The sequence below is a fragment of the Lepus europaeus genome, chromosome 19 (genome assembly GCF_033115175.1).
Source record: "Lepus europaeus isolate LE1 chromosome 19, mLepTim1.pri, whole genome shotgun sequence".
Classification (NCBI taxonomy): Eukaryota; Metazoa; Chordata; class Mammalia; order Lagomorpha; family Leporidae; genus Lepus; species Lepus europaeus.
This window is the reverse complement of record NC_084845.1, coordinates 3574882-3591654: the sequence shown is the minus strand read 5'-3', so window position 1 is coordinate 3591654 and position 16773 is coordinate 3574882. Positions and strand designations below refer to the sequence as shown.

Genomic DNA, 16773 nt, shown 5'->3' with positions numbered 1-16773 from the left:
ACCCAGGGACAGAGACTGAGACGTGGAGGGGCGAGGACGAGGGCGGCAGAGCGAGGGTTCACGGGGGCCCGGGCCTGCTGTGAGCATCCTGTGGCTGCTGCCTCTCGCCTGCCCACTCCGGGGACGTCAGCGGCCTCGGTGGGAGGCTTCCCCAGACTGTAAGGTGTGGGACAAGCAAGGCAGCGAATCAGAGGATCAGGCCGCGCGTGGTTCTCATCTACCGAGCGCTGACGGTGGCCTGGGTGTGGGACTCGGTGCTCAGCTGTCTGTCCTGGGCCCCTTGTGACCACACTGAGTCCCTCAGCTAAGCCCTGCCCTTGCCTTCCGCCAGGAGAGGCTGGTCAGGTGGCCTCCCTGGAGGAGGTGGCGCAGCCCCTCGCCCTGGTTCCCTCGCACCTCTGGCTGCTCCTCCCCAGCCTCGCTGGGCTGCCTCCCTCCTTGGCTTGCCAGAGCTTACGAACCAGCCAGCCCAGCGTCAGCCCACAAGGCAGGCTTTATTTGGCCCACACAGTACTATTTTTTTGTATTTGAATTAGTTTTAACATTTAAGAGCTGAGGGGTTCTGCTTTTAAAAATACCCAGATTTCTGTCTTTGGGAAATTTGGAACAGCTGGGGAGGCTGGGTGCCTCTTCCCACGTGGCGAGCCTTGACTCACACCAAAGAGCTGCAACCACCTGTACCAAGCCGGGGGCCTGCGCAGTGCGCGCCAGCGCCGCTCTCTAGAGGGGCTTGTCTCCTGGGACCCGAACCACCTGGGCGACAGGTGACCTGAGGGACACGGGAGCCAGGGGCAAGCCGAGAGAGGCTCAGGGCGTCCTGGTGTTTCCCGAGGGGAATGCAGGGGGGCGAGTGACTGTGTGCGGTCAGGGAGTCCAGTCCCTCCCGGGGGGGGGGGAATCATGGGTTCTGGTGAGAGTCCACGTGGGCAGTAGCTGGGAACGGTGACTGGCAGGGGGCAAGGGGCCGTCTACACGGAAGAAGTTCCCGAGTCGGTTTGGAGGGGCCTCGCACAGGAGGTAGGGGTCCTCGCGCGGACGTGCCGAGCCTGACTCCGGGGTGAGTGTTGAAAGCTCTGTCCACACAGGGCTGTAGAAGCTGTGTCCCAGCAGGGTTTTTTTTTGTTTTGTTTTAATCGGAAGGCGGCTTTTCCCCCGTGGAGGCTTCCCTCCCAGCCAAGAGCAGCTCCCACACAGCAGCGGGCACTCAGCTTCTTCCGTAAGGGTGCCGGGGTCCTTAGGCTGGAGGGCGGGGCAGCAGGACCGGCGCCTTGCGTTGGACACCTGAGCCGGCAGCAGGTGGCCGCCGCCGGGCTGGGGCGGAGCGCCCGCAGTGCCCGCCGCGGCCGCCAGGGGCAGCACCGTCCCCGCCCGGCGCGCGCCTCCCCCCAATCTCCGCCCCCCGCCCCCTCCCTCCCCCCGCGCCCGCTCCCCAGAGCCCCGCCAGACCCCGCTCCACCCGCGCCCCGCTCGGCTCCGGAGGCTCCGCAGCCCCGGTGTCCGCCCCGCTGCCCCCGCCCCGGGGGCCATGGGGGCGCCCCCCGGTTACCGGCCCTCAGCTTGGGTGCATCTCCTCCACCAGCTGCCCCGCGCCGACTTCCAGCTCCGCCCGGTGCCCAGCGGCTTTGCGCCCCAGGAGCAGGGATACCAGCAGGTGGGGCTGGGCTGGGGTCCTGGGGCCCGGAGCGGCCCAGGCGGGGGCGGGGGACTGGGTCTCAGACTCCTGGGCTCTCCCGGGCTGGGGGCTGGGCCAGGACTTTGGGGTATCCGAGGGAGGAGGAGTGCAGGGCACCCATACGTGGACAGGCACAGGGGGACCAGGCGAGGGCTGGGGGCCTGGGCCCCGGAGTTCCTGAGCAGAGGCGTCTCTGAGGGCTGCCTGGGGAGCCAGCCTCGGGGGTAGGTCCTTTGGGTGTCACGGAAGAGGACTCCGCCCCCATGGGATTGGAGCAGGTGAATGTGTCCCAGTTAGGGTGGGACCCAGGAGGGAGGAGGAAGGCAGGGTACGGCCGGAGTGGGGGAGGGTGGGGGACTAGGGCCAGGACAGGCAGTGGAGCAGGTTGGAGCAGGTCGCTCCCAGCTGTCCCAGGACTGAGCGGTGGTCAGGGGGCTGTGGGGGAGAGACGATGGACTTGGGTCCTGGAGGGTGGGAGGGCACCTTACAGAGGCCCAGGCCCCTGGGGAAGGGGCCCAGCCGCCCTGGGGGAAGGAGCTGTCCCCTGACCCAGTTTAATATAAGACCTTGACTTTGAGATTAATGAGGAGAAGGGCTTGGCTGGACCAGGTGTGTGTGTGTAGGGGGTGGGGGGAGTCCTGCTGGGCCCAGGATGGGCTCTGAGCCCTGGCTGCGGGGGCCTGAGCCCCTCCCGTCTGTCCAGTGTTGCTCCCTGGGAAAGGGGGCTGGGAATTGGCGCGCTCAGAAGGAGTGGGGGGTCCCGGGAACCGCGGCGGGGGAGGGGACGTGCGCTGTATCCTGAGCTATTTGGGTCATGGCTGGCACAGCCCTGAGCTCCTCCTGCATCCTCCACCCGCCCCCTCTCCCCACCGAGCGGGGACGGCCGTCCCCTCGCCCACAGCCGCCCGTTACACAATCGCAACCTCCAAGGCCGCTCCCCAGCTCCGGGCCACACAGGGGTCCTGCGGCTCCAGGCGGCGCCTAGGGCACCCGGGAGGTTCACTCTGCCCCCACCGTCGCAGCAGGGTCACGGCCGGGGACAAGTGCACTCACAGTCACACCGTCCCATACCCAGGGGCACAGCTGGAGACACAGACACAGGCTGCACACTCGCAGTACACGTACACTGAGCCGGCTGCACTCGGCACACTGCCCCGCGCCGCACACACACACACACACACGCACACACGCACGGCCCCAGACACCACTGGGGCTTGCAGCCGTGCTCAGAACACAGCTGCGCTCACCTGCAGACACAGGTGTGCCCTCGACACTCGGGTGTATCCAGATCTCGTGGCAGACAACTTCATTCAGAGATAAAATGCCCAGACTCATGCCAGACACGCACGTGCGTGCACACACACACGCGCACACACACATGCACACACACACTGTGAGGACAGAGGTGAGCTCCCATCCTGAGGTTGCCCTGTGTTCTGTGCAGCTCAGGGCAAACCCCGGCCCTCTCTGGGCCTGTACAGGTGGGGTTGTGCAGGTGGGGGCAGAAGCCTGACCTGCAGAGAGCCCTGCTCTGGGGCGAGGCAGCTCCAGCGCACAGGCCCCCTCCAGCCTCCCCCGCCCCCTCCCGCTCCCTGCTCTCCTCTCCATCTCTGACTTGAACCCTTTTGGTCTCTGTCTTTTTCCGTCTTTGCACCACAGTTTCTTGTCTCTCTTCCTGGCCGTGCCTTTCTGCCTGTATCCTCCCCTGTCTCCCCCCGCCCCCGGCCCATCCTCTCTCTCTCTCCCCATCTTCTCTCTCTCTCTCTCTCTCTTTGTCTCTCTCACCCATCTTCACCCATTCTCCATCTCTGATTCTTGCACACAGCCCCAGCCCCTGGGTGACAGACACACCCTGCAGTGGGAGTGGGGAGGACAGGGAGGAGGGATGAGGAGGTGCCTTCCCCGCGGTGCACACGGCACCAGGTCCTGGGGAGAGGCTCCCGGCTGCCAGGAGAGGGAAAGCCGGGCCCAGAGACAGGAGGCCCCTGCTGACGGCCACACAGCCTTCGCAGGGCCGAGCAGGGCTGGAGCCCGAGTGCTCCCCCCTGCCCCAAGTCGGGAGCTCCCGGCACTAAGTCCTGGAGCCCAGCTGCCAGCCTGGGAGAGGCTTGGCCCCAGTCTGGCCAGGCTGCCGCCCATCTCCAGTGACACCCTGGATCCGGGACACACGCCTGATGCCCTGCCCTGCCCTTCCCTAGGCCCTGTTGCTGGTGGCGGCCTTAGCGGGCCTGGGCTTGGGCCTGAGCCTCGTCTTCATCGCTGTCTACCTCATCCGCTTCTGCTGCTGCCGGCCCCCAGAGCCGCCGGGGGCTAAGAGCCCCCCGCCCGGGGGAGGCTGTGTGACCTGGAGCTGCATCACCGCCCTTCTCGTCGGCTGGTAATGTGGTCCCCGGGTGGGTGGGATGTGGGGGCAGGGCGCCCCCAGCCCCCCAGCGCTGGCCTGGAGCTGAGCCAGTCCTGTCCCAGTTGTCCCCATTTGATGGAGGAACAAACTGAGGCTGCAGAGGGAAGGGGGGAGGAGTCAGACTGTCTGGTTCCGGTGGCTCTGCCGCTGAACAGCTGTGCGGCCTGGGGAGCCGTGGGAATCCCCGGGGCCTCAGTTTCCACACCTGTGAAATGGGCCTTCTGGCACCACGCATCTGCAGTTACGGCGAGAGCGTGTGAGAGGAGGCACAGTGCGTGACTCATGGCTGTCATTACGTGTGGCCTCGTGGCGCCACTCACTCATCCACTCGGCTGTTCACACGACAGCGATTTATTTTGTGTTTCCTGTGCGCCAGATCCTGAGCCAGTCAGACAAGGGACCCCTCGTGCAGCTTACGCCTGGTCAGGGAGACCTGGGCAAAGCTGAGCGGGGTGCTCAAGTCCAGGGTGGTGCTGCCTAGTGTTGAGATAGGAGGGGTAGGGGGAGCAGAGGAGGCAAAGTCTCCATCACAGGGCGTGTGGATTCCGGCACTCGGCACTCGTGGTGGGGGGCTGATTCTGTGAACTCCCAGGGCCCCTCCTGGCGGCAGCAGCCACGGGCTCTCGGGCCGCTGCCCTGTGCTGCAGGTTCGGGCACCACTGGACCCCACAGGGCGCCCTGGAGGAGCCTGCACGGTGACTCCAGCAGCCCCCAGGCAGCCACTGTTTGTTTGGGGGTGAGTGGGGGCTGGGTACCCTCTATCCGCGATGCCACCTCATTAGGCCGTTCAGAGTGGTGGTGGATGGGGCGGTGGACAAAGGCCCAGTGGGGGAGTGACACAGCCCAGTCCCCACAGCCCGGGAACAAGAGGAGCTTTGTGGGGCTCTGAACAATGGGGTGGGGGCACTGGGCGTCCGACCCGAGGGATGGGGTGGGGGCCTGTGCAGCCCTGAGGCTGGGAACTGTGAGGGCGTCCAGCTCTCGCCCCCTCCACCGCGGGACACAGACGGGGCGTAGGGGGGTGTTCAGGCCCACAATGGAGCTCTGTGTGTTGGCTGGGCGGCCCCCTCCCCGGCCCGTCCTCCACCCTCCCTCCCACATTCCCTGCTGGCCGAGCCAAGGCTGGGAGCCCCAGGCTCTGGTGCCCAGGAGCTGGTGGTGGCTGGGAGCCCCTGCCCCCGGGGAGCACTGGGGTGGTGCGGCAGGGATCACCTGTGGCCCAGGGCCGCCTGGAGCAGGTGCACAGGACGCCAGACGCTTGGCACATGGTGGGGATGGGAGAGGAAGGGGTCACAGCAGGGCATGACCTTTCTTCCCAGGGCTGGACTGGGTGGGCCCCCCCTCCAGGGAGGCGCGAGTTAAATGGGGCTCCCTCCCTCCCCTCCCTCCGACACCCACCCCGCCCACCATTAGCATCACAATGACGTCCCTGCATTGGGGGAGGGAGGTCTTCCCTGTTGCCTTGGCGACTGGTGGGGGCCTGGCTGGAGCAGATCTTTTCCCACGGCGGACTGGACCAATGTGGGGTGGGCAGGAGCCGGGGTGGGTGGAAGGGTGGATGAGGAGGTGGGGTGGAGGCCCCTCCTAGAGTCCTGGGACCATGAGATTTCCCCTCCCTCCCTCTCAGCACCGGCATTGGCATCGGTTTCTATGGCAACAGCGAGACTAGCGATGGTGTGTCCCAGCTCAGCTCGGCACTGCTGCATGCCAACCACACGCTCAGCGCCATTGACCACCTGGTGAGGGGCCAGGGCCGGGCCAGACCCCAGACCCACAGGGAAAGCGGCGGGGGTGGGGGCGGTGGGGGCTGTGCCCAGGGACAATGGGACCCAAACTCAGAGCCAGACCCCGGCGGTGAGCTGTAGGGCCCCAGACACACTCAGACCCGCAGGCCTGGGACTGCTCCCCACCCCTGCCCTGACCAAAGATGGAGGGGGTCCCCCAGGGCCTGCGGAACCCCCGCTGGGCCTGGGTCTCACACACCTGGCCTGGCCTGGGACTAGAGGTTATAAACACAGACAGAGCGCAGACACCGGAGACCCCAGCTCCTGCCCTGCAGTCAGATACAGGGGCCCAATGCAAGCCCGAGGGTCCACCCAGCCTCAATTCCAGACCCTGAGGGGCAGAGACCTTGGGCATCGGAGCCCAAGTCCCAGACTTGGGAGGGCTAAGACCCCCGATGTAATCCCAGTCCTGATCACCTGTAGCTCCTGTTGGAGGACACAGATCTCCACCAACCAGTACCCAGGGTCCTGCCAGACCCCAGACCCAGTGACCGCTCACCACTCTCCCCCGAGCCCACCCCTTGGCCCTCGGCTCCCCCGCCCCTGAGGATGGCCCCCCACGGCTGAGCCCTGTCCTCCCACAGGCGCTGGAGACGGTGGAGAGGCTGGGCCAGGCGGTGAGCACAGAGCTGACCACCCTGGAGGAGGTGCTCGCCCAGCGCACGGAGCTGGTGGCCGCCGCCCGGGGGGCCCGGCGGCAGGCGGAGGTGGTGGCCCTGCAGCTGCGGGGGCTGGCCTTTTGGCAGGGCGTGCCCCTGAGCCCCCTGCAGGTGGCCGAAGACGTGTCCTTCGTGGAGGAGTACAGGTGAGCGGCGGCAGGGTTCTCTAACACTGGACAGTGCCGGAGCCATTTTCGGTCGTCAGCTAGGGGGAGGGGTGTGGTCCCCTCCCCCAGCAGGGTAGTCCAGTCCCACCTGTCACTGTGACGGGATCCCTCCTCCCGCCCAGCACCCACACCTGGCTCACTCAGCCCTGTCTCACGGACTGACCGTGTGGCACCTGCTGGTGCACCCCGCGGCCTCTCACAGGCCCCTCCCGCCCCGCGTTAGGGTTAGGGTTTCCCCACCCGTGAAGTGGTTGCTGGGAGCTTGTGAGCCGGCGTCTGTGGAGCGCCTGGGACAGCGGCCAGCGCAGGGCGGCCGGGGTGGGGATGGAGCCACCAGCAAGTGCAGGGGGCATAGGGGGCAGTCAGCAAAGGCGTCTGGGAGGGGGCTCGAGACACACTGAACAGGGGTGGGGTCCAAGCCAGGCGTGCGCAGGCGTGCAGGAAGGCCATGCTTCCACGAGAGGAAGGGGCAGCCGTCCCTCCCAGCGGCCCGCAGGACCGTGTCCTCATTGCTGGCTTGCTCTCACTCACGCAGCGCCCTGGGGACCCTGCCCACGGGGCTCGGGCTGACACAGGGCACACTGAGGCCTGGATTCTGTGCTCCTGGGGCCGGCAGATGGAGCTGAAAGAGGCCAAGCAGAGGATGCACCGGAGGGCACCGACCACGGGAGGCAGGCAGGGCCTGTGCTGCGGCCACGCGCGGGGTGGCTGAGGAGGACGGCAGGGTGGGACAGGCCCCTCGTCCCAGGAAGTGCCTTCTGGAAGCACCGGTGTAAGAGGCCCCGGCAAACAAATGCGGCTGTCTCAGGGTTGCAGGCGGGGCGCCTGCCCGAGAGATGCTGGTAGTTGGATGCTTGCTTGGTGCCGGGCCAGGTGCCTTAGCATCGTGGACTTTCTCCTTTTATCACGGGGACGTGCTCGGTCATACCTGTTTTAAGATTTATTTTATTTATTTGAAAGAGTTACAGGGAGAGGTAGAGACAGAGAGAGAGGCCCTCCATCCGCTGGTTCACTCCCCAAATGGCCGCAAGCCGATCCGAAGTCGGGAGCCAGGAGCCTCCTCCGGCTCTCCCACGTGGGCGCAGGAACCCAAGTGCTTGGGACGGCCTCCGCTGATTTCTCAGGTCATCAGCAGGTAGCTGGATCAGAAGTGGAGCAGCTGGGACTTGAACCTGAGCCCATTTGGGATGCTGGCACTGCAGGCCAGGGCTTTAACCCACTGTGTCGCAGCGCTGGCCCCTCATATCTGATTCTTTTTTATTTTTAAAAATGTATTTATGTATTTGATAGTCAGAATTAGGCAGAGAGAGGGAGAGAGGGAGAGGTCTTCCATCTGCTGGTTCACTTTCCAGCTGGCCACAACAGCCGGAGCTGCGCCAATCCGGAGCCAGGAGCCAGGAGATTCTTCCGGGTCTCCCACTTGGGTGCAGGGGCCTAGGACTTGGGCCATCTTCTACTGCTTTCCCAGGGCATAGCAGAGAGCTGGATTGGAAGTGGAGTAGCCGGGTCTCGAACCGGCGCCCAAATAGGATGCCATCACTTCAGGCCAGGGCGTCAACCCGCTGCACCACAGCGCTGGCCCCTAGTATTTGATTCTTTTTTTTTTTTTTTGGACAGGGAGAGTTAGACAGTAAGAGAGAGAGAGAGAGAAAGGTCTTCCTTCCGTTGGTTCACCCCTTAGTGGCGGCCGCCACGGCCAGTGCTGCGCAGAGCCGAAGCCAGCAGCCAGGTGCTTCCTCCTGGTCTCCCATGCGGGTGCAGGGCCCAAGGAACTGGGCCATCCTCCACTGCCTTCCCGGGCCACAGCAGAGAGCTGGACTGGAAGAGGAGCAACTGGGACTAGAACCCAGGGTGCCAGCGCCGTAGGCGGAGGATTAGCCTAGTGAGCCGTGGCACCAGCCTCTTATTTGATTCTTAAATGACGTCTACAGTTCCCTTACTGGTGTCCAAGCGGACACTGGCGCGCCCGTGGGCCTGTCTCCCAAGCAGATCCCGGCTGTTCGTCCCTCCCTGTAGGGAGGAGCAGACCCACAGGGCTGGTTGCTGGAGGGGCAGGGCTGCCTCTGCCCCCACCCGGGTGAGGAGATGCTGGTGCGTGCCCGAGAGGGAGCTGCTCTGCTCTGCGGGGCTGGGTGGGCACGGCGGGGCCCAGAGAGTCTGGATCCCGTGCGTGCTCACAGGGCTCGTGTGGGCTCCGTTCAGGTATTTGGACACCAGGGCCTGGACTCTAGACTGCCCCAGTGTCCCCGTGCATCCGTGTCACAGACGCGCTGGGCTGCGGCCAACAGACACTGGGCAGCAAGGATGTTACACAGCCAGGCTGAGCTGGGTGGACGGGGCTGGCTGGTGTCCCCGGGTCTGGGCTGAGCTGGGTGCACGGGGGCGTGGCTGGTGTCCCCCGGGTCTGGGCTGAGCTGGGTGCACGGGGCCGGCTGGTGTCCCCGGGTCTGGGCTGAGCTGGGTGCACGGGGGGCTGGCTGGTGTTCTGTGTCTGGGCTGAGCTGGGCGGACGGGGCCGGCTGGTGTCCCCGGGTCTGGGCTGAGCTGGGTGCACGGGGGCGTGGCTGGTGTCCCCGGGTCTGGGCTGAGCTGGGTGCACGGGGGCCGGCTGGTGTCCCCGGGTCTGGGCTGAGCTGGGCGGACGGGGCCGGCTGGTGTCCCCGGGTCTGGGCTGAGCTGGGCGGACGGGGCCGGCTGGTGTCCCCGGGTCTGGGCTGAGCTGGGCGGATGGGGCCGGCTGGTGTCCCCGGGTCTGGGCTGAGCTGGGCGGACGGGGCCGGCTGGTGTCCCCGGGTCTGGGCTGAGCTGGGTGGACGGGGCCGGCTGGTGTCCCCGGGTCTGGGCTGAGCTGGGCGGATGGGGCCGGCTGGTGTCCGTGAGTCCCGCACTGGGAGCCGGGCCCTGAGGCCGGCTCTGCTGTCCCCCCCGCAGGTGGCTGGCCTACGTCCTGCTGTTGCTGCTGGAGCTGCTGGTCTGCCTCTTCACCCTGCTGGGCCTGGCGAAGCAGAGCAAGTGGCTGGTGGTCGTGTGAGTGGGGCAGCCCCCGCCGAGGGCAGTGGGCTCCGCGGTGGGGGGGACCCACAGGGTCCTGGCCAGGCAGGGGGACAGGAGCAGGCGGCTCTGCAGGGTGAGGCCTGCAGGCCCCGGGAGGCTCCCTGCTCACCGTGACGCCGCCTGGCACCTCCGGTCTGGGGTCAAGGCAGACCAGCCTGTCCATGGAGGAGCGCTGTGTTCCGCTGGTCCCGCTACCCACGGCCCACTGAGGCAGAAGGGTTAGGTGTGGGCGGGGCCCCAGGGTTCCTGTGCCACTGCCGGCTCCAGAGTTGCCCCAGCCCCGAACCGCCCAGGAGGCAGCCTCCAGCCCCAGACACCGCAGTGGGGGACAGACTGGGCGCGGTGGGGGGGCCGGCTCCTGCTGGGCCCAGGACAGTGAGCCCAGAGCGGGCAGTTCCCCCGCCAGCATCCCAGGAAGGCTGAGCTGGGGTCTGGCAGCCACAGGCCCAGGGGACGCCAACCCCTCTAGGAGGCACCAGATGTCGTCTGCCCTCAGCAGCCCCCGCCCCCGCCCCCAGTGCTGATCCCGGCCCCAGGGGGGAGGGGGGATTAACAACACCAGGCCCTCCCCCCCCCCCCCCCCAGGATGACCGTGATGAGTTTCCTGGTTCTTGTGCTGAGCTGGGGCTCCATGGGCCTGGAGGCGGCCACGGCCGTGGTGAGTGCCGGGCCCGGGGCCCACTCCTGGGTCGTGGGGTAGGTGGCTGCCGGTGCCTGGGTTTAGAGAGGACGTGGAGGACACAATGACAGTGCTGCGGCTGGGGGCAGAGGCTCGGGGCCTGCACCCCTGGGTCTGAGGAGGAGGTGGGGCCTGCACCCCTGGGTCTGAGGAGGAGGGGCTGGGGCTACACCCCTGGGTCTGAGGGAGGAGGGGCTGGGCCTGCACCCCTGGGTCTGAGGGAGGAGGTAGGGTCTGCACCCCTGGGTCTGAGGGAGGAGGTGGGGTCTGCACCCCTGGGTCTGGGGGAGGAGGGGCTGGGCCTGCACCCCTGGGTCTGGGGGAGGAGGGGCTGGGCCTGCACCCCTGGGTCTGAGGGAGGAGGGGCTGGGGCCTGGACTCCTGGGTCTGAGGAGGAGGAGGGGCTGGGCCTGGCCCCTGGGTCTGGGGGAGGAGGGGCTGGGCCTGGACCCCTGGGTCTGGGGGAGGAGGGGCTGGGCCTGGCCCCTGGGTCTGGGGGAGGAGGGGCTGGGCCTAGCCCCTGGGTCTGGGGGAGGAAGGGCTGGACCTGGACCCCTGGGTCTGGGGGAGGAAGGGCTGGACCTGGACCCCTGGGTCTGGGGGAGGAGGGGCAGGGCCTGGCCCCTGGGTCTGAGGGATGAGGCTGGGCCTGGCCCCTGGGTCTGAGGGAAGAGGGGCTGGGCCTGGCCCCTGGGTCTGAGGGAAGAGGGGCTGGGGCTGGACCCCTGGGTCTGGGGGGGGAGGGGCTGGGCCTGGCCCCTGGGTCTGAGAGAAGAGGGGCTGGGGCTGGACCCCTGGTCTGGGGGAGGAGGGGCTGGGCCTGGCCCCTGGGTCTGAGGGAAGAGGGGCTGGGGCTGGACCCCTGGTCTGGGGGAGGAGGGGCTGGGCCTGGCCCCTGGGTCTGAGAGAAGAGGGGCTGGGGCTGGACCCCTGGGTCTGAGGGAGGAGGCTGGGCCTGCACCCCTGGGTCTGAGGGAGGAGGCTTGACCTGGACTCCTGGGCCTGAGGGAGGAGGCTGGACCTGGACTCCTGGGTCTGGGGGAGGAGGGACTGGGCCTGGACCCCTGGGTCTGGGGGAGGAGGGGCTGGGCCTGGCCCCTGGTCTGGGGGAGGAGGGGCTGGGCCTGGCCCCTGGGTCTGGGGGAGGAGGGGCTGGGCCTGGCCCCTGGGTCTGGGGGAGGAGGGACTGGGCCTGGCCCCTGGGTCTGGGGGAGGCGCTGGGCAGCCAGGTGGGAACTGGGCACCTTGGTGTCTGAGCCCCACCTCCTGCTGCTCGCTCAGGGCCTCAGCGACTTCTGCTCCAACCCAGACACCTATGTGCTGAACCTGACCCAGGAGGAGACCGGGCTGAGCTCAGGTGATGCCCGAGCCCGCAGGGCTGTGGGTACAGGCCTGGCCGGGGGGGGGGGGGGGGGGAGTCCGCTCTGTGCCTCCCTGGGTGGGCCTGGGCCTTGGAGGCAGCACTTTGTCGGGGGGCGGGGAGGGAGGGCACGTGGGGTCTCAGTGCCTGGCCCTGGGGACCCCAGGGGGGTCCCGCTCACGGCCTCTCCCTCTGTTCTGTTCCAGACATCTTGAACTATTACTTCCTCTGCAACCAGGCCGTCTCCAACCCCTTCCAACAGGTTAGGGCGGGGCAAGGGCGGGCTTGAGGGGACCCAGAGGTGGCCGCCGCAGGGAGGGGCCTGGGGCGCCGACGACAACGGGGGGCCCCCCTGGCCCTGTCTTTCTGCAGAGGCTGACCCTGTCCCAGCGAGCGCTGGCCAACATCCACGCGCAGCTGCAGGGCCTGGAGCGGGAAGCCGTGCCTCAGTTTCCTTCTGCGCAGGTCAGTGGCACACCGGCTCCGCCCTGACCTGAGTGGGTAGTGGGCAGGGCCGGGTGAGCAGGTGGGACCGCTGCCTGTCCTGCAGACGCCCCTGTCGTCCCTGGAGGAGACGCTGAACGTGACCGAAGGGAACTTCCACCAGCTGGTGGCGCTGCTGCACTGCCGCGGCCTGCACAAGGTGACCCCCAGCGCTTCCCCAGCTGCTGCTCCCCAGGGGCCTCCTCCCACTGCCTCGGCACCCACCCACCCGTGTTATAGCTGTCACCTATCTATTCTCTCCCTAGCTGCCACCTGCTGTCTACCTGTCACCTCCAGCCCCCCCCGCCCCTCCCCCCCCCTCTGGAGCAAGACCGCCTGGGCCCCAGGCCTGGCTCTGGCAGGTGCCTCAACTCCTGCGTGCCCGGTGCGCACTCCCAGAGCTGGGGTTCCGGGGCCGAGCAGGCAGGAGGGAACTCGGGGAAACAGCGTGTCTGTGCTGTGGGCTGGGCGGTGGTCTCCCGCCTCTACCTTCTTTGCTGGTGGCCTCACCCTGCTGGGGCGGCTGAGTGAGGCCTGGGCCCCCGCATGCCCGCGGCTTCCCCGCGCTCACCTGCTCTGCCGTCTTCCGCCCGCACCCCTGACTCCCCCAGCATCACTGCTGTGGACTTGGGAGGAGGGCGGCAGGGGTGGAGTCCGGAGTCCAGGGCCGCAGACAGGGGACAGGTCCTCATGGGGGCCGCAGAGCTCCCTCCCGGGCCCCCCTTCTGCTTCAGGAAAGTCCTCATCCACCTGCCCTGTCCCCGAGGGGACCTGCACCGCGTCCTCGGCCTTCTGCTCCCGGGCTGCGGGACCCGGGTTACTGGCTGGACACCAGAAGCTCCGAGGCGGCCCAGCGCCCCCTGGTGGACGTGGCCGCTCGGTCCTGCAGGGCCGCGTTCAGCACTTGGAGTGAGCTGAGAAGGGCTGGGGACACCCCCATGAGGCCCCACGGGGGAACGTCTCGGTGGTCCCAGCAGGCCGGGACTGGAACGAGGGTCCCGAGACTGCCACGTGCGGCGGGGAGATGGATTGGAATCTGCTGCCAGCAACGCGGGCTCCAGGGCCCCCTAGGGATGTGAGGGTGTCCCGGCTGTGTGATCCTGGGCCAGTGGCTGCCCCCTGGGCCTGCAGCGGCCTCCTGGCCCTGCAAAGGGCTGCTGTGGGAACAAACTCGCTGCCGCCTGGCGCCCTGCAGGCAGAACTGCCCCTCGCCTGCCACGGGGCCAGGCGGGTGCGCAGCCCCAGCCCTCACGGCCGCCTGGACTGGACCGCGGTTCTGCCCTGCTGTGACACCGGGGCCTCTCCCCGCCCCCTCCGCCACGCCACGGCCAGCAGCCCATGGTGCTTTGGAAACAATCCGATCAGCTCCCTCTGCTTAAAGCCCTGGAGTCCCTCTGCCCGTGGATTAAGCCCACGGCCCCTCCCCTGACCTGCCAGGGCCTGTGTGGCCAGCCCTGGCCACGCCTGGCTCCAGCCTCGCGCACACACGGCCCAGGGCCCCCTTCCGGAGGGCGCACATCGGCCCGCGGCCTCTGCCCGGCTCTCTAATCCTTGCTCGCGCCGGCTGGTCGTCAGCGGGAGTGGTGTCTGGGGCCCGCGGGGGCGGTGCGGGCCTTTAGCGCCTGCCTGCGTCGTGACGTCCACGTGATGTCCGGTGAACGGAGCCCGCCGGACTCCGGGATGATGGCTGTGGCACCAGTGTCCGGGGCAGTGGGGGGTGCACGACGTGCCGAGTGGAACTGTCCTGTGTTACCCTGTGTTGCGTGCTCCTCGCCTCCACGCCATGCTGGCCACGTGTGGTCGCAGGTGCAGGAAGGGGCAGCTGCTGGCTCCCGTGCCAGGCCCCGTGGGACCCAGCAGAGGAGCCCCTGCTCGGCTGCGCTGTGGCCAAGGCAGCGCTGTGGGGCCGTCCTGGGGCTCTGTGGGCACAGGGGCTGCCAGCACTAGGCCGGGGGGTCACTGGGCGGCTCCGGCTGGGGGAGGGGTCCAGCTGCCCTGGGCTGACCCCCTCCCCCGCCCCCAGGACTATGGCGCTGCCCTGCGGGGCCTGTGCGAGGACGCCCTGGAGGGCCTGCTCTTCCTGCTGCTCTGCTCCCTCCTGTCGGCGGGGGCCCTGGCCACCGCCCTGTGCAGCCTGCCCCGCGCCTGGGCCCTCTTCCCGCCCAGGTCAGGAGGGGAGAGCGCGCAGAGCCCCGGGGGAGGGGACAGGCGGGCAGCACCAGGGCACCACTGCTGGGGGGGAGGCGGCCTCCTGACGGGTCCCCCGTCCTGCTTCTTTGCCACGCCCCGCATCGCACCCCAGTGACGACTACGAGGACGCGGACGAGGACGACCCCTTCAACCCTCAGGTGCGGGCGGGGCGGGGGCGGGGCCGGGGGCGGGGGCGGGGCCCGGGGTGGACGAGGAGGGCTGGCCCGGGGCAGGCAGACCCCGCCAGCCGCTCAGGCCCCGTCTCTGGGCAGGAGTCCAAGCGCTTTGTGCAGTGGCAGTCGTCTATCTGAGCCCCTCCTCCCGGCCCGGAGCCTGCCCGCCTCTCCGGTGAGCTCCCAGGGGCGTCCCAGCCCCGCGGGCCGCAGCCAGGCCGGGTGGGTGTGACCGCCCGGGCCTCCAGCCCGCCTCAGGCCCCTCTGCCTCTCTCTGCAGCTCCTCCCCTGGCTGCCGGAGGAAACCCCACTAACCTGGCCGGCGGGGCTCTGACCACGGACACCCACGCCGGGCTGCCCCCTTCCGTCCCTAGCCTGGGCTCAGAGGGGGCCGGCCGGGGACCAGGGCTGGGGGACACGAACCCCCCGGCTCTGCCGCGTCCCAGATCTGAACTTGCGGTGCCAACGCGACAAGGGCTGGTTTGAAATAAACGGGAAGACTTTTATCTCACGAGCACCTGGGCCCTTCCAGCGCCTCCCCCGGACCCCTGCACACATCTGTGGTCCTGTGGGTGCCCGGTGCTGGACCACGGTTGCAGAGGGGTTCATGTCTATTTTTAATGCCTTTCTTCCCTGGTTCTAACACTGATCCACTTGTCCTGACGCGGGAGGAAGCAGATTCCCTGCGACAGAACACAAGGCCCAGAAATAGCTCCCAGCGTGTGCGTGCCCGATGGAAGGGGGCAGGCAGCCGCGCGGCTGGGAGGCAGTGCTGGGCTCACTGGCTGGCTGGGCAAAGCTCTAAACATGACGTGCGAGAACCAGGGGGGCTGGCGGCCGGAGGGTGGGCAGCACGTCACCGCGGGGCTGGGAAAGGCCGCTTCCTTGGCAAACGGCTGGGAGGCAGGCAGACTCTTACTCTAGGAACCGTGTGCGTGCGCGTGCACGTGGGCGCTTGCCTGGCACACGCGGTGATGCGTGTCTGCCCCACACACACGGTGAGGAACCGCGAGGCACTTCAGAGCGCGCATGGAACGTGCGACTGAAAGGTCAGTTTATTCTGGTGCAAAAAAAAATGCCATCCACACACAGCGTTGTCAAAATATGCATTTTCCATGAACTTCTTGAAAACCCATCTCCTATATTGTTCCTTTTTTTATTTAAAGATTTGTTTATTTATTTGAAAGTTGGAGTAACAGAGAGAGGAGAGGCAGAGAGAGAGAGAGGTCCTCCATCTGATGGTTCACTCCCCAATTGGCCGCAATGGCCAGAGTGGCTGGAGCTGCACCAATCCGAAGCCAGGAGCCAGGAGCTTCTTCTGGGTCTCCCATGCGGGTGCAGAGGCCCAAGCATTTGGTCCATCCTCCACTGCTTTCCCAGGCCGCAGCAGAGAGCTGGATGGGAAGTGGAGCAGCCGGGACTCGAACCGGTGCCCATACAGGATGCCGCACTTCAGTCCAGGGCATTACCCACTGGCCACAGCGCCGGCCCCTCCTATATTGTTCTTAATACAGAATACAATCCCCAAAGCTTCTGGAAACTAAGGAAAAGACAGTCTGGTTTAAAAGCAAGCAAGATGAAAACTCAATGAAGCAAAAATTCCAACGCCCACAAACAGAAAAAAGCGTTCAGATCCCAATGACTACAAGATGCAACCTGCGACGACTGGAGGCTATTCTCTCCCACGTCACAGAGCGGCACCCCCGTGCTGGCCAGGGCCGCGGGAGGCCACACGGCTCGAAGCCCACCTCCCCCACGTGGTTAGGACCGAGCCCACCCCCCCCCCACCCCCGCCGGTCATCCGGCCCTTGGCAGTCAGGTTAGAGAGCACTTTGTCCAGAGCTGTGTGTGACAAGGACACCTTTATCAGTTCAATGCCGGCGGGGGGCGGGGGGCTCGTGGGGGAGCTGGTGGAGGCTTCGGTGTGGCAGACAACAGCAGAGGGGACCAGGGTGGGCTTGGGCCTTGCGCGCCACGCCCATCACATGGGGGTCCTGAGTAGTTAAGTTAAATCCAGGAAGCTCTGAAGACAGCGTCGCCGACTCGCGGGGCAGCCACTCTGGGCTTCGTGGCCGCCGGGCGCCCCGTCTCCACAGAACGCTAAGGAGGGACCTCAGACGGCCACCTGGGCATCGGGGTGTTGTTGCC

The 16773-nt window shown here is 67.3% G+C and overlaps 1 protein-coding gene across 2 annotated transcripts; it reads left to right on the top strand.

Moving 5' to 3' along the window:
- Window positions 1-1525: 1525 nt before the first annotated feature.
- TTYH1 (tweety family member 1) lies at window positions 1526-15115 on the top strand. Of its 2 annotated transcripts, XM_062177700.1 has the most exons (14): window positions 1526-1651; window positions 3871-4049; window positions 5704-5815; window positions 6445-6665; window positions 9618-9713; window positions 10326-10398; window positions 11701-11776; window positions 11986-12041; window positions 12152-12244; window positions 12330-12422; window positions 14286-14428; window positions 14565-14610; window positions 14725-14800; window positions 14906-15115. In XM_062177700.1, the coding sequence occupies exons 1-13, from the start codon at window positions 1526-1528 to the stop codon at window positions 14761-14763; spliced, it is 1353 nt and encodes a 450-aa protein (XP_062033684.1). In that variant the 3' UTR covers window positions 14764-14800; window positions 14906-15115. The 2 variants fall into 2 exon arrangements, with proteins under 2 accessions (XP_062033684.1, XP_062033683.1); XM_062177699.1 differs by lacking the exon at window positions 14725-14800.
- Window positions 15116-16773: the final 1658 nt, after the last annotated feature.

Bases quoted from the DNA above. Each gene is read 5' to 3' on its own strand.
- TTYH1 (XM_062177699.1), top strand. From the start codon at position 1,526: ATGGGGGCGCCCCCCGGTTACCGGCCCTCAGCTTGGGTGCATCTCCTC. The intron at 10,399-11,700 runs GTGAGTGCCGGG...CTGCTCGCTCAG, and splicing joins TGGAGGCGGCCACGGCCGTG to GGCCTCAGCGACTTCTGCTC. The intron at 12,423-14,285 runs GTGACCCCCAGC...CCCCGCCCCCAG, and splicing joins ACTGCCGCGGCCTGCACAAG to GACTATGGCGCTGCCCTGCG.